This window comes from Passer montanus, unplaced genomic scaffold (assembly GCF_014805655.1).
Source record: "Passer montanus isolate IOZ18808 unplaced genomic scaffold, ASM1480565v1 scaffold196, whole genome shotgun sequence".
NCBI classification, from domain to species: domain Eukaryota; kingdom Metazoa; phylum Chordata; class Aves; order Passeriformes; family Passeridae; genus Passer; species Passer montanus.
In genome coordinates, this window is record NW_024366547.1 from 185,556 (window position 1) to 198,797 (window position 13,242).

A 13,242-nucleotide genomic window follows, 5' to 3' on the forward strand; every position below is an offset into this window, starting at 1 on the left:
ATTCCCTCTTGCTGAGGGTTTTGGGGAAAGGCTGAGGAATTGGAATAATGCTGATAAGCAGTTGGATGTGACAGCCAGGTGTGTGCCAATACATGTGAGTGTTCTCGCAGGTACTTAACCTGTTCATTAGGCAGATTATGTGCCCCTTTCAGAACAGGTAATAAACCCCCGTGAGTTATCGTGTGAAGCCGTGCCTGCTCTAGGCCAGGCAGCCCTGGAAGCTCCGTTGTTTTGCTAAAGCATCGCTCTCGCCCGCAGGATGCTCCGGCTGCGCTTCCTGCCCGCGGCCGCGGGGCTGGCGGCGGTGGCGCGGCGACACCACGGGACAGCCCCGCGCCCCGGGCCCCGGCCTAGGCTCCTGGTGGCGGCTTTCCTCGGCGCCTCTGCAGCCACAGCGAGTGCCAGATTCCTTTGGCAGAGGTAATACATGGATTTCTAAGTTCTTTCCTGCTCCTGGTAAGTACCTGCGGCGCTCCTGCTTGTCCTGCGCTGCTGCGTGGAAGGAAGGTCGGTGAAGGGCTGGGAGCACAAACCCTGAGAGGAACCCCTGAGGGGGCTGGGGGTGCTCAGCCTGGAGAAAAGGAGACTCAGGGGTGACCTTATCACTCTGTACAGCTCCTGAAAGGTGCCTGTGCTCAGGTGGGGCTGGGCTCTTCTCCAGGCAGCACTGACAGAACCAGGAGACACAGCCTCAAGCTGTGCCAAGGGAAATATTGATTGGATATTAGGAAAAAGTTTTTTACAGAAAGGCTGATAAAGTTCTGGAATGGCTGCCCAGGGAAGGGTGCAGTCACCATCCCTGGATGTGTTTAAAACAGACTGGATGTGGCACTGGGTGCCAGGGTTTAGTTGAGCTGTTGGGGCTGGGTTGGACTCGATGATCTTGGAGGTCTCTTCCAACCCATCCCAGTGATTCTGTGAATGGCTGTGGGTGATTCCCTGAGGAGCTGCTTTGCTGCTGGCAGTGCTCGGGGGTGCAGCAGAGCTCGGGGTGAGGCGTTGTCTCACTGGGTTCTTTGATGTGGTTTCCTGCCTCGTTTCCTCCCTGCCTGGTGGTTTGTGGTAGTGTGAAGAGAGAAATCTTCACTTTCACAGCTTGTGATTGAAACAGCACATCTGGGCAGGGTTTGCTCCCCTTTTTTTTTTTTTTTTTTTTGGTGTGGTCTGCTTGCTGCTTGATGTATAAAATGCAGCAGAGGAGCAGAAGTGGACAGTTTGGATGGGAAGGTAGCAGCATACAGGATTTATGTGCATTTTCACAGTCAGAGCCTTAGGACACCTCATGGGTTCTGAGGCTCAAAGCTCTTTCTTGTAACTGAGGTGAAAGGGGATGTTTGGGCTTTCCTTAGGTGACTCTCACTGAACACTGGGGCTGTGCCATGTCTGCAGTAAACAGGGACTCCCTTCTTTTCCATGGAGTGAGCAGTGTGGCACCAGCAGTGTCACTCGAGCACATGACTGCAATTAGACTCTAAAAATAAAGTATTTGCTGAAAGCTTATGTTCTTTTCATTCTGATACTCCAGTGATTTGTTGCTGGCTTTCTGCTCACCTGTGGCTAGAAGGCTTTAGTTTTAATGCAGTGGGAGAAAGGTGATGGGAATTGTTCTGGCTGTTCCTTAGAGCTGTCAAAGCTGGCTCTCTGCTAAGAGGAGCTGCTCAGTGGAGGAAGAACACTGTGATCCAGCACAGTGTCATTTTGTGCTGCATTTTGGTAATGATCTGCACTGATGCAGTCAGTGCCTCCGAGGGAATGGCCAGGATAACTCCCCTTTTCCAGCAGGGAAGAGAGTGGGGTTTTTCCACTTCAGACCTTATCCCCAACATGATCACAAAGTCAGTAGGACATCATGTCCTATGTAAAGCTGTCCCAGAGACATGGAGTTAATATCTCCCTTCTGTGGCAGGTTCCTCTGCTTTTAAAACCAGCTGAATTTTCGAGTGTTGGTGTTGCTTTTATCAGGAGGATGGTGCTTGTGCTATGTGGAGTGCTGGGTCAGGGAGAGATTTTTGGCTCCTGGATTACTTTGCTGTTCCTTGGAGGCCCTTGGGCACCTTCCTCAGCTGAGAGCACTGATAGAAATCAGTCAGTGAGACTCAGCTCTCATCAATCTGGAGAAGCTGACTTGCTGTTATTACTTGTTTTGCCTTTCCTTGCTCTGTCTCCTTCATCTTTTATAAATTTATAAAGCACTAAATAGAATTGTACAGACTTTCAAGTATTCCTTTCCTATCTGAACCATAAAATAAATCCTCAATGTCAGCAACTGTAAAATAAAAGTGCACCCAAGCTTACAGTATTAATTTAATTACTTGGCATAAAGCTGCTGAATAAAACAAGGAACAAAACTGATATGTTTGATGTAGAAAGTTTTTCATACTGACATCTGTGGAAGTTTCAAATGGACTTTCAAGAGGGCATTTTAGCCTTGTTTAAAGAAATAAGGGATGAAATTTAAGTTTCCTTTGTCTTTCTGACAATGGATATTAGGTGATCAGTAGAGTTTAAGTGTATGAGAGTAGGTGAACATAGAATGTTTGTCATGACATCCTGAGTTACTCAGGCAGGTGTGTCCTGAGTTAGTACAGGAAGTAGCAGTAAGTATAATTAATTAGTTCTAAGAGATAAATATGTAAATATATCTTTACAGTTAAAGCATTGAAGATGTAACAGGCCAGATCAAGAAGAAGTTGGCAATTTTAAGTTTCTTGGGCTAGATAAGTAGAAGATGATGATGGTGGTGTGAAGAAAGACAGGAATGCTCAGGTGCAGTCTGAAACCAGTGTATTTCAGGTGTAGGGTGTGCTCTGAGCAGCAGCAGAAGGCAGTGCTGGGCTAAGGAAGCTCACACAAAGAGAAGAAATCAAGGAGTGCAAAGATAGATACGGAAAAATCCTATGCTTGTATGATGCAAGCTGGACTTAATTGTGTCTTCCTAAGATGGGAAGTGGGTTGGTGGGATCTTTCTTTGGTCCATGGCAGGTAAGTGTTGGTCTTGTTGCCTTCCCTGCCCTCTGGGAAGTCCTGCTGCCTGCTTTTGGGGAAGGTATTTCCTTTAAATTATTGTACAACAGGAGTAGCTCATGCTGCTCAGTTTTCCTGTGGCAAGGAGTACTTGAGCAGTGCAAATAGCTGAGCTTAGAAGACTAATGAAGTTTACCCTTTCTCAGCAATAACTTAAACTCTGAGGATTTCCAGCTGGCAAGAGAAGTAATTAAGTATCTGGGCATTGGCATAATGAACTGAATTAATTGAAATTAATCTTGGTGCAGTCATTGGCTACTCTAAATGAGGCACTAATATATGAGAAGTACTAAACCTAAGTTTGTGGCAAGCTTAACGTTTGTAAAAAATATTCTGTTACAGATCCTGGTGTAAAACTTGTACTTTCTTGTTCCTGATACCCATTTGAAATGGCTGCAGATCTGTTCTTGTCACAAGCCTTCTTGGCTGAATCTGTGGGCCGCTGAAAGCACTTAAATTTGCATTTTGGTGCTGAAGCTTGTTAATCAGTCGAACATTGAGTGAAGTAAGGGAGCAAAGGTACCTTTGGGGGCCCAGAGTGACCTTTGTAAGCAGAATCTTACCAGTGCTCTTCCTGACACACTGAAAATATTTAATGATCTTTTTCTTATCCTGTAAATAAATGAGTGGTAAGAATAAGGGAAGACACCTGTGTTGCTCTGGAAATTGCTGCCTCAGACATGGACCTTGTTGGAGCCAGTCCAGGGGAGGACATGGAGCTGCTGCCAGGGCTGGAGCCAGGCTGGGAGAGCTCACCTGCAGATTGGGGTGGGGAACTTGGAGCCCTTTCCAGTGCCTAACAGGGCTCTAAGAAAGCTGGGGACAAGGGTCTGGAGTGACAGGACACAGGAAATGGCTTCCCACTGCCAGAGGACAGGATTTGTTTGGATATTGGGAAAGAATTGCTCTCTTTGGGGGTGGGGCAGCCCTGGCACAGGGTGCCCTGAGAAGCTGTGGCTGCCTGGAGGTGCCCAAGGCCAGGCTGGACAGGGCTTGGAGCAATCTGGGCTAGTGGGAGGTGTCCCTGCCCATGGCAGGGGTGGCACTGGAGGAGCTTTAAAGTTCTTCCAAATCAAACTGGTTTGGGATTCTGTAACTCTGTTTAAGAGTGCACTGATTTTTTGCACCAATGTCCCAGGGGCTTTAGAGCAATTTGCTTAGAATACATTTTTAATGGGAGAATTGCTGGAAATATCTTATGCCAGCTGAAACAGAGACTTCAAAAATCTCTCTTGTAGTAAAACAAAGGAAACCACATAAATCATAGCCAAGAGGGGAGAAACCTGTTTTATAGGTATAGATCTGTCAGGTACAACTTAACCTAATGTAGGGGAGAGAAGATGAAAAATTGGAGGTGTTGTTCATGTGAGTTTATTTTTAGAGTTCTCGTGCATTTCCATCTTGGGGGGATGGAGTGAGCTGATCTTTAAGGTCCGTTCCAACCCAAACCATTTTGTGATTCTATGCTTTTTTTAATTCTTTGTGAGAGGTGACACACTCAAGAGACTCTCCTTGAGATTGCTGTGCTGAGGGCTTTTTCCAAAGACTCCAAGACACATTGATCTGTGTGTGTCTTGAAAGAACACTGTGCTCTCTCCAGTGGCTTTTGGCTGGATATTGGAGCTTTTTTCCATGGACATTGGGCAAGGAAAGGATCTAGATCCTGGGGGCACAGCCCTTACCCCACTGTGGTGAGCTCTGTTTGGAAATGAAAGCAGCATCTTCTGGATTAAGAAATGCCAGATTTATAGCTCACAGTGATATTGGGGTAATGCCAGGACACCACAGCCTTAGGGTTTACTGCCTTTGTGAAGTTCTTGCCACAAATTCATTGTGCCCATTTTTGTTGGTGTCTGTGAGAGATGAGGTGGGAAGCAAAGTGGTAAAGAGCCCTGTGAGTGTGGCAGCACCCTGAAAAAATGGGTTGTGGCTCTTCATCCTCTTTGGTGAATTCCTTATTAAAGTTTCAGGTAACTAATTTAGGTGCTGAATATGGTTGAGCTGAGGATGAGCCAGAGCTCCTTGCTGAAAGTTCTCCTGATCCCTGGAGGTTGCCTGTTTTTATGAAAGTCGTGTCCTAACTTGCTTTTGCATTACAGCATGAAAGCCCTGAAGTCTTAAGTGGCTTTTAAACCTCACTGGGATGTCCCCAGATGTTTACATACAGGGAGAATGGCAACTCTTAGTCAACTGAGGAACATGTGTGTCAGGCAGGGTTCCTCCCTCCTGCCTCTGGTTTGCTGGCGGCATCTTTGCTGACTCCTGAGTGCCCATCTCTTACATTTCCTTCTGAGACTGAGCAACAGCTGATAGCTGAATACTTTGCTGCTGCCTTCAGGATTAGAATAACTGAGCACTGTTATCTCTGGCACAAAGTTTTGTGATTTTTTTCATGCTGTTCTGCTTCTGTCATTCAAAGAAGAAAAATACTTTCAAGGGAGGTGTTGTGATTCATTGGAAGACCTGCAACTTGGAGTGTTGTGCCAATGCTCAGTGTGAGTCCCAGCATCCTTCCTGCATGTATATCTTATGTTTACATATGTTTGTCTCTCTTAAAGAATGATTCCCCAAGAGAGAATTTATCATTGCAGGCCTCTGGTAGCTCAGTGTTTTGGGGGAGGATGAGGAATCTAATCTTACACTTGATTGTTGGCTTTCTCCAAGGATTCAAAGGAGATATTGCTAAGTGGGTGGGAAGTAGTCTTTTATTCAAATCCAGTTCACTGGAGGGAAAAAAAGTCTGAAGAGATCAGAATGGTTGAAGCATGGCAGTAGGGTTCAGCATCCAGGGCAGGCACGCTCTGTGGGGAAAGGCTGGTGGCTGGTCTTGGCACACAGTGAAGGGAGGCTTTGTATTTTCATTTCCTTTTTTGTGCAGAAGCTGCAGCACCAGGAATTTCATTGGCAAGTCAGCCTCATCAAACAGGGGAGGAGAAGAGAGTCTTCACTTGCTGAGGGAAGTCCAGCAGGGTGGATATTTCTGGAGCTATGAGCTTTCTTTTTCTCCAGCCATACTCTGACATCTGCACTGAAAGATTTTTTTTTAATGTGGTCTAGGTATGGAAGTTGCAGTTGTTGGAAGCCAAGGATTTCAGCAGAGGGTGGTAAAATACACAGAGAAGGTGCACGTAGAGAGCTGCTCCTTCAGTGGTTAATTCAGGAATAGCTGTTAAAACCTTGCTTGAGAAGTACCCTACAGACCCTGCCTTTCTCCTCAGCTCCTTTTCCTGGATGCTGATCTGACTGTGGAGCAGAGTTAATTACCTGGATAAACCAGAGGGAGGAAAAAGCTGGCTGTATTCAAACAGCCTCCGTCTGTATCACTGGAGCAACTGACTTGACAGCCTGATGGATTGAAGAGATGTGTGGGATGTGCTGAAAAAGTTTGATTTTTCAATTTCATCTATCCCTTCCCTGGTCTGCTAGCTGTCAGTCAAGCATTACAGGAGCAAATCTTTCCTGATACAGCTATTCTCCAGCATGTTTCCTATGGAACACCTTAGTTGTGGAGATAAGCAATTGATTTCCTATTGCTTTTCTGTCCCTTTTCCCAAGAGGTTCCCTCAGAGCTACTAAAGATGGGTGTCCTGCCTGCACAAGGGCTTTCCATGTCGGTGCTGCTGGGGTAGCCTTGGCTGGCAGCTGCATTTTTCAGCCAAACCCACAGCTCCTCAAGGGTGTGCCAGTGCTGATTAAACTTTCAGGAAAGGCTTCAGGATAAGTGCCAGCATGGACTTCATGCTCTCCAAGAGAGATCAGCTGCAGGACTGTTCTGGGGAAAGCATTTCCCTACCTTAAGATACTTGTGGAGGACCCAGGTTTGGTCCTGTCTCTGAAAGTTTGGTTCAGTGGAGACCATAAAGATGGTGCTTTGCTGTAAGACTCACAAATACATATTGGCAAATTGAGACTCGGGGCCTTTTCAGAACAGGAGGTGTGTAAAACTCCATTTTAATGTGAAAAGGCAGGATTAATACTGCTCTTCACTGAACACTTGTGTATTTTATTACATCATACTCCTGTAAAGGAGCTGTGTACTGTCCCACTGTGGACTAGAAACCTCTGAATCCCTGTCTGAGCTGATCCCTTCCAACCCAAAGCATTCCATAAATGATGAAGTGTCTTCCCACCAGTACTGTGGACGTTTGCAGTTCTTTAGCCCATTCCCATCTGTCTTGTACTGTGCTGTCAGTGAATTATTGGATGCTGATAAGGAGAGAGCTGTCTTTTATTTTGGTAGCGTTTAATTTAATTGATGGATCGCTTACTCTCATTTCTCCTTCTTGGAAGCTGATGTGCTGAGATTGCTGCAAGCTGTGGAAGGTGTCCCTGCCCATGGCAGGGGGTTGGAATGAGAGGATCTTCAAGGCCCCTTCCAACCCAAACCATTCCATGATTCTGTGATTCCTGGGGAGACAGACACAGACTCTCTTCTGTTAGTATAACATAGCACATCTGTGTTTTCCAGGAAACTGGTGGGATGAAGTATGTGTAGCCTTTTGTTTAGAACTTGGGAGACTTCAAAAATCTTGGTTTGTTTTTGTTTCTCTCCCCAGGCAGCCCTTTTAAAACAAACTCACACAGCTGTAAATGACCACATTCATAGCTCCAGGCAGTACCAAAGTGGCCAAGGAGCAGCACCTGTGTGTAAGCTCCATACCCTGTGATGAGTCCAAAATAAATCACCAGGAATGCAAAGTAAAGGCAGATTTACTTAAATTATGGGCAGGCTGGGATGTTTCCCTGAGCTGTTTGAGTCCTTTAGAAAGAGAAATAATTTTGTCAATCTGTTGGCTTTGTTGCTTGTGACACGTTAAGGGATCCTCAGAGATTATCATTTCACTGATGTTAATGTGGTCTGAGCTCTGTCTGATTCTAAACTGCTTTACAAGTAAAGCATGGGAAAGCCAGAGCATTGTTTGGCTTAGACATTTATCCTGCTTTTTATTTAATCATCCCATTTCCAGTTGCAGTTCTGCGAGTTGCTCCCTATTCCGAGTGATTTGAAGTGTTGAATCTTGGTCTATGAACAGAGTTGACTGAAGATCTTTGTATTTGAACAGCAAGGGGAAAGGGGCCCTGGGCTCTGCCAGAGTTTTATTTGCACCTTGAGGACAAACAACTCCAGTTTTGTTGTCACAAATCCTGCAGCACTGGTGTTTAGAAGAGTCATTGGTGGAAGAAGGGGATAAAACAGCTTGTCAGCTGCTGGAGATAGAAAATAAATCAGCTGAGCTGAAACAAAAAGGTTGTTCATCCTGAATCCTGCAGTGCTGATAGTAAAACACATTTCTGTCACTTAATACATCTTTTTGGGGAAGCAGAGGTGGAATTCAGTGCTGGAGGAGGTATGCTATGCCTTTCTCACAGTGCTTCTTGCATGTCTGGTTTTTGGGAGAGGGTGTCATAATTCACTGATTGATTTGGACTGGGAAAACTTACTGTGGCCATTAGTCTGGGTTTTGATGTGGGGTGGAAATTTGATTACAACAGGGGAAAGCACACTGAATTCCACGGGGACTGGTCACTTCTTCCTTTTGCTGTGCAGCCCTCCCCCCTGAACTGTAACCAGTGCTGTGCTCAGGTGGAGCCTGGCAGGACCATTTTGTGGCACCCCTCAGTCACTTCCTAAACGGCTGTTTCCTTCTCCCTGTTACAGGGCCTATGCAGAAGACTCTGTCAGACACGGCCCGAGGGCAGAGCCAGGGGAGAAGATGAAGCACGAGGAGGAGGAGGAGAGCAGCAGCAGCGAGGGCAGGAGGGCGGTGGCGGCGGGCGATGAGGAGGCGCCGCCGGAAGGGAAGAAGAAGAAGCGCTCCGGGTTCAGGGACCGCAAGGTACCAAACCTGGGCATCTAGCAAGAGGGAAAGCTTGCTCTGTACCTGTCTTTATTTTCTTCTGGGAGCCTACTTTCTCAGCATGTTGCTATGAGTTTTTGCAGGCTGAAATTTGTGTATTTGGAAGGCACAGAACACTGATCCTCTGAAATGGAGACCTCTTTTCCCACCTCCACTTACATGTCCAAGATAATCAAGGCTCCTGCACTGGTTGCTGTGAGGATGGTGCATACAAAGCAGGGAATTGGTGCCAAAGCTTTTGAACCATCTGGGATATTCAGCGTGTGTGTCTGAGTCCATCCTTTTGCCTGTGAATATACACAGTGCATGTAGGAAGAAGTAGAGGGAGAATGTGGAAGGGAGGGTTGTAGGAAAGGTATACTTTAAATCTTCATTTAATTATTCTGTGCAAATGTACTTCTTGAAATACAGGCTCAGTCCCCCTTCTTGGTTAGTCCTGGCTCTCTCTTGATGCTTCTGGCTATTTCATTTTCAGATCAAACACATTTTCAAGAGGAGGAAAACTTGAGTAATAAACTCTATTGTTGGCTTGTGACCTGCCTTCACTCTTGGGGAGTTCCAGGAGCTTTGGGCACCTCAGAACTGACAAGTTTGGTGCTATTTGAAACCACAGTCATTAAAGGATGTGTAATTTGATCTGACAGAGTCCTCTAACTGGGAGCTGGCAGACAGCAGTATTTTATTTTTTAAGCCCATCTAGATGTCAGTTTTATAGGGCTTCGTTGGATGATGTAATATCTTTGCAGCACCAAAGAGGAGAAAGAAATTGTGAAGAGCATCTACTCCCATTTTGTTATGACTTGCTTCTGATATTTATTTTTAAGCCTGTATTCTGGAGGTTGCATCTCATTAGCTGTTAAATTGTGGGTAGTCATATATAGTGGCTTAACAGCTTCTCATGAAAAATTAAGAGCTGTTTCCTTTAGAGCTGCTGAATCATTTTGGTTCCTGGTCAGAAAAGATTACACAACTTGAGATTTCAAGTGCCCCATGGTATTTGGGGCTCCAGACTCTCTCCTGTTGTGACATGTTGGTGGCAGCTCAGTGATGTAGTAAGATACTGTGCTGAGATATTCAGAATTGTCCAGGAATGTGGGTTCTTGGAAGCTGCTAATTTTCATGGCAGCTGGGTGTCAGGTGCTCTGACAACTTCAGCTTTTGCCAGTACCACTCAAGAAAAGCAGGTTATTGGTTTTTTCCAGTGTTAGCAGATGGAGGCAGGTTACAAAGATCAAACCACAGTCCACCTCCACCCACACTCTCACTTTTGAATACCGTGAGTGTAAAGATTGATTTTTGTCTGATGTGGCTGCTGGCTGGGGAAGCCAGAGGAAGTTTTTTACATGCAAGAACTATTGTTCCAGTTGTTTGAGATGTGCCTGTGTTGACCAGCTCTTTCCTTCCCAAACTAGGCAGGGAGGAATCTGACCATGATTTCCAAATAAGACACAAGCCAGGTGTGCCCAAAAGATGGGAATAGTGTGTGGCCTGGATCCCTTCTCATCCCAGTCAGCCTTCTCCAACAGCAGGAGCTCAGGAGCAGCGATTTCCCTGGGGACAGCCCTCATCATCTTTGTGCCAACACAAAGCTTTTCTCTGCAGCCTCCAGACAGAATGTACCTCGTGTGGCCTGAATGCCAATGTTGCAAAAGCTCTTTAAAGGCAGGATGTGCCAGGTATTGTCCCAGGTGCCTGCTGTTTGAGCAGCAGTTGCTGCAGTGAGTCACCCCGGGAGCTGTTTGGATGTGGCCGGCTCAGATGACAGGGGAAGGTGTGCCCTGCTCCTGACTCAAAATTGGGGCTGCTCCCAGGATGTGCTGCTCCCCTAATTGTGTAGCACCTCGGGGATCCTTGACTCTTCTACAAACCACCACCCACTGTAAAAACTCTTCCCAGCTCTTCCCATAATTAATTGAAAATAGCGTGGGATTTTCCTTGTGAAAAAATTAAGCCTAATTAGAAGTGTTTAACACTTGTTTGTTATCCTAATGTTGCTTTTAATGAAGGTGATGATTAGTGGTGAAGCAGTAAATTAAGTTTGACATTGCTGTTTTAGACAGTGATCCAGGGAGAGGGGCAGGGTGAAGCATAAAGCGCTCACAGCTGTTGGGATTGTGTGTGGATGTTCCCAGGCAGGTGTCTGTGCAGTGTGTAGGTCCTGGATATGTAGGGCAGAAAAGGAAAACAATTACTTGAGTGCCTCAATATAGTTTGAAGGCTAATGAGCTGTAATGCAGGATGGGGGCGGGCTGATGTGTTAATTAACTTGCTAAAAGTGTTTTCATGCAGCAGTAGGGCTGACTTATCAAGATGTACTGGCAGTGTTTGGGTCCTGCAGGTATCTTGCCTTGGGATGTTCCTCGTGCTGAGCCTTCATTCGGGTGTGTGTCACAGGAGGAAGCACGAAGAAAATGATTCCTAATTAATTTACCCTGTAAAGATGTGTGCTGCTGCATAGTCAGGGAGGCCCTGGTGATGCTCTGTGCCTTGAGATGTTAATTTAGAGCTTTATTTTCATGTCAGCATAGGATTTGGATTTTAAATTATTTTTTTTTAACTTGAGGCTTAGCATAAACATTGACAGTCTCAACAGCACCTTCACTCTTGTAGAGCAACAGGGATTACTTACTTGTCTTTCTCCTCCAGTACATGCTCTACTAATAAATGCAAGAAAGGGATTTTTCCCTTTGGGTCATATCATCCTTCTGAAAGTGCCTGATTACGTGAGGCTGCATTTCTGGAGGCAGGATAAGAATTTTGCCTGGACTTCCTTGCATCAAGGACTGGTTTGTACTAGGGAAAGGTGAGAGGTCAGGAGAGGAGACACTTGTCTGGCATGATTTTCAGTCCAGGTGGCTTTGAAGCAGTGCAAAATCCCCTGACAAATGGTTATCTGCACCCACATACCTGGGCCCTTAACTCCACATTTGTGTTGGGGGAATCAGGCCACCCTTGTAATCACCCCTTGATGTTCAGCACCCAGTCATAAATAAATGAGGTTTTCCCTCATCTTGGCTGCTCCCTTCTTGACCTGGCTTCGTGTTGCACCCAGCCTTGCAGTCAGAGGGATGGGCTGCAACATTTGTCAGTTTTTGCCAGCTGATTAGCTCATTACCAAGAATGATGTAATTGTGAGTTCAGCTGCAGGCAAAAGGGAAGAAGTGTGGCTGCATTTGCTCCCTTCTTGTAGAAGAAGTGAGATTTCAGTTGTGATGATGCTAAAAAGCAGTTTAGATTCTACTCTTTTGGTCCAGACTGCATTTCTGTGCTGAAAGATGAGACAGGAGATGTGGTTTTGAGCCCATGTTGTTAGTAAGCTGTTATTGCTGTGGTAGTAATGCTCTAAATATTCTAAACATGAAGAGAAAAGCACCTGAAAGCAAGAAGTCTGAGAGCAGCATCTTAGCAGGGGCTTAAAATACATGCAGAGGGAAGAGCCATTGGATATGAAGTCACTTGGGGTAAAATGGAACATGGTTTTAGTGGCAGAATGTCAGGCTCCTGTCTCAGGTGCAGCAGTGGGGTTGTTGAGTTGTGTCCAGCTGGCTTGAGGGAAAGCAATTGATAGTGCTTTGCAATAAAATTTTCCACAGGCTTGGAAAATTTGGTTAATGGTTTTTTTAGCTAGAAAGCAGGCTGTGTTGAAGGGTTGCCGTGGATGGAGGGAGCTGGTTGTGCTCTGTGGTGTCTGCTCTTGGCTCCAGTTTGGGGTTTCATACTGTCCTTGTTTTATTTGTCTTCCTTGAAGGTAAAAATACTGAGCTGTTTCTGGCTGATTAAGCTGGGTGGGGTGTTATTCATGAGATCAGGTCAGGCAGAAGTGAGATATGGCCTGCACCCACAAGTGAAAAGATCACTTTGGCATAAGGAGCTGCCTCCTGCCAGGTGGGAGCAGTAGACAAAGCCAGAAAGAAGTGGAAAAGTGGATGTCATCTTTTACTTGGAGCTTGGCAATAAAGCAATTTTCCTCATTCCAATGCCCTTAGCTGTGCAGAACCTTGTAGACTGAAGCAATAAAAGTGGGATTAGGTTTGTTGATTAGAAGTGCAAAGGGCCTGGGGAAAAAAAAAACTTTCTTCTGCAGGAGGGAGGGAACTGCCTGTAATGGTTGATGCAAGGACATGTGAATTCTGGAAGAGCTGTGGTGATGTAGAGAGGAGTGGGGAGAATGCTTTAGGTATTTTCATTCTAGGTAATGTCACCTGGGACAAATAAAGAGGAGAGAGGCTTTGCTTTACCAAGGCCTGGCTTGGGGGATTTGAAACATTTGGCTCTTTTATCCTAGAAGTAAGAAAAACTAGAGGGTGTTTTCTGTCTGATAAACATCAGGCTGAGGAAGTTGTTCAGGAATTTAAGGACA

At 45.7% G+C, this 13,242-nt stretch overlaps 1 protein-coding gene across 8 annotated transcripts in view; it reads left to right on the forward strand.

Moving 5' to 3' along the window:
- MICU1 (mitochondrial calcium uptake 1) overlaps positions 1 to 13,242 on the forward strand; it is an 88,869-nt gene that overhangs the window by 10,747 nt on the left and 64,880 nt on the right. For 6 of the 8 annotated variants that reach the window (XM_039706690.1, XM_039706697.1, XM_039706696.1 and 3 more), the window contains exons 3-4: positions 259 to 420; positions 8,684 to 8,861. In XM_039706690.1, coding sequence (XP_039562624.1) covers positions 260 to 420; positions 8,684 to 8,861 — 339 coding nt within the window. In that variant the 5' untranslated portion in view covers position 259. The remainder of the gene's footprint in view (positions 1 to 258; positions 421 to 8,683; positions 8,862 to 13,242) is intronic. The other 2 variants (XM_039706699.1, XM_039706698.1) reach the window with 1 other exon arrangement.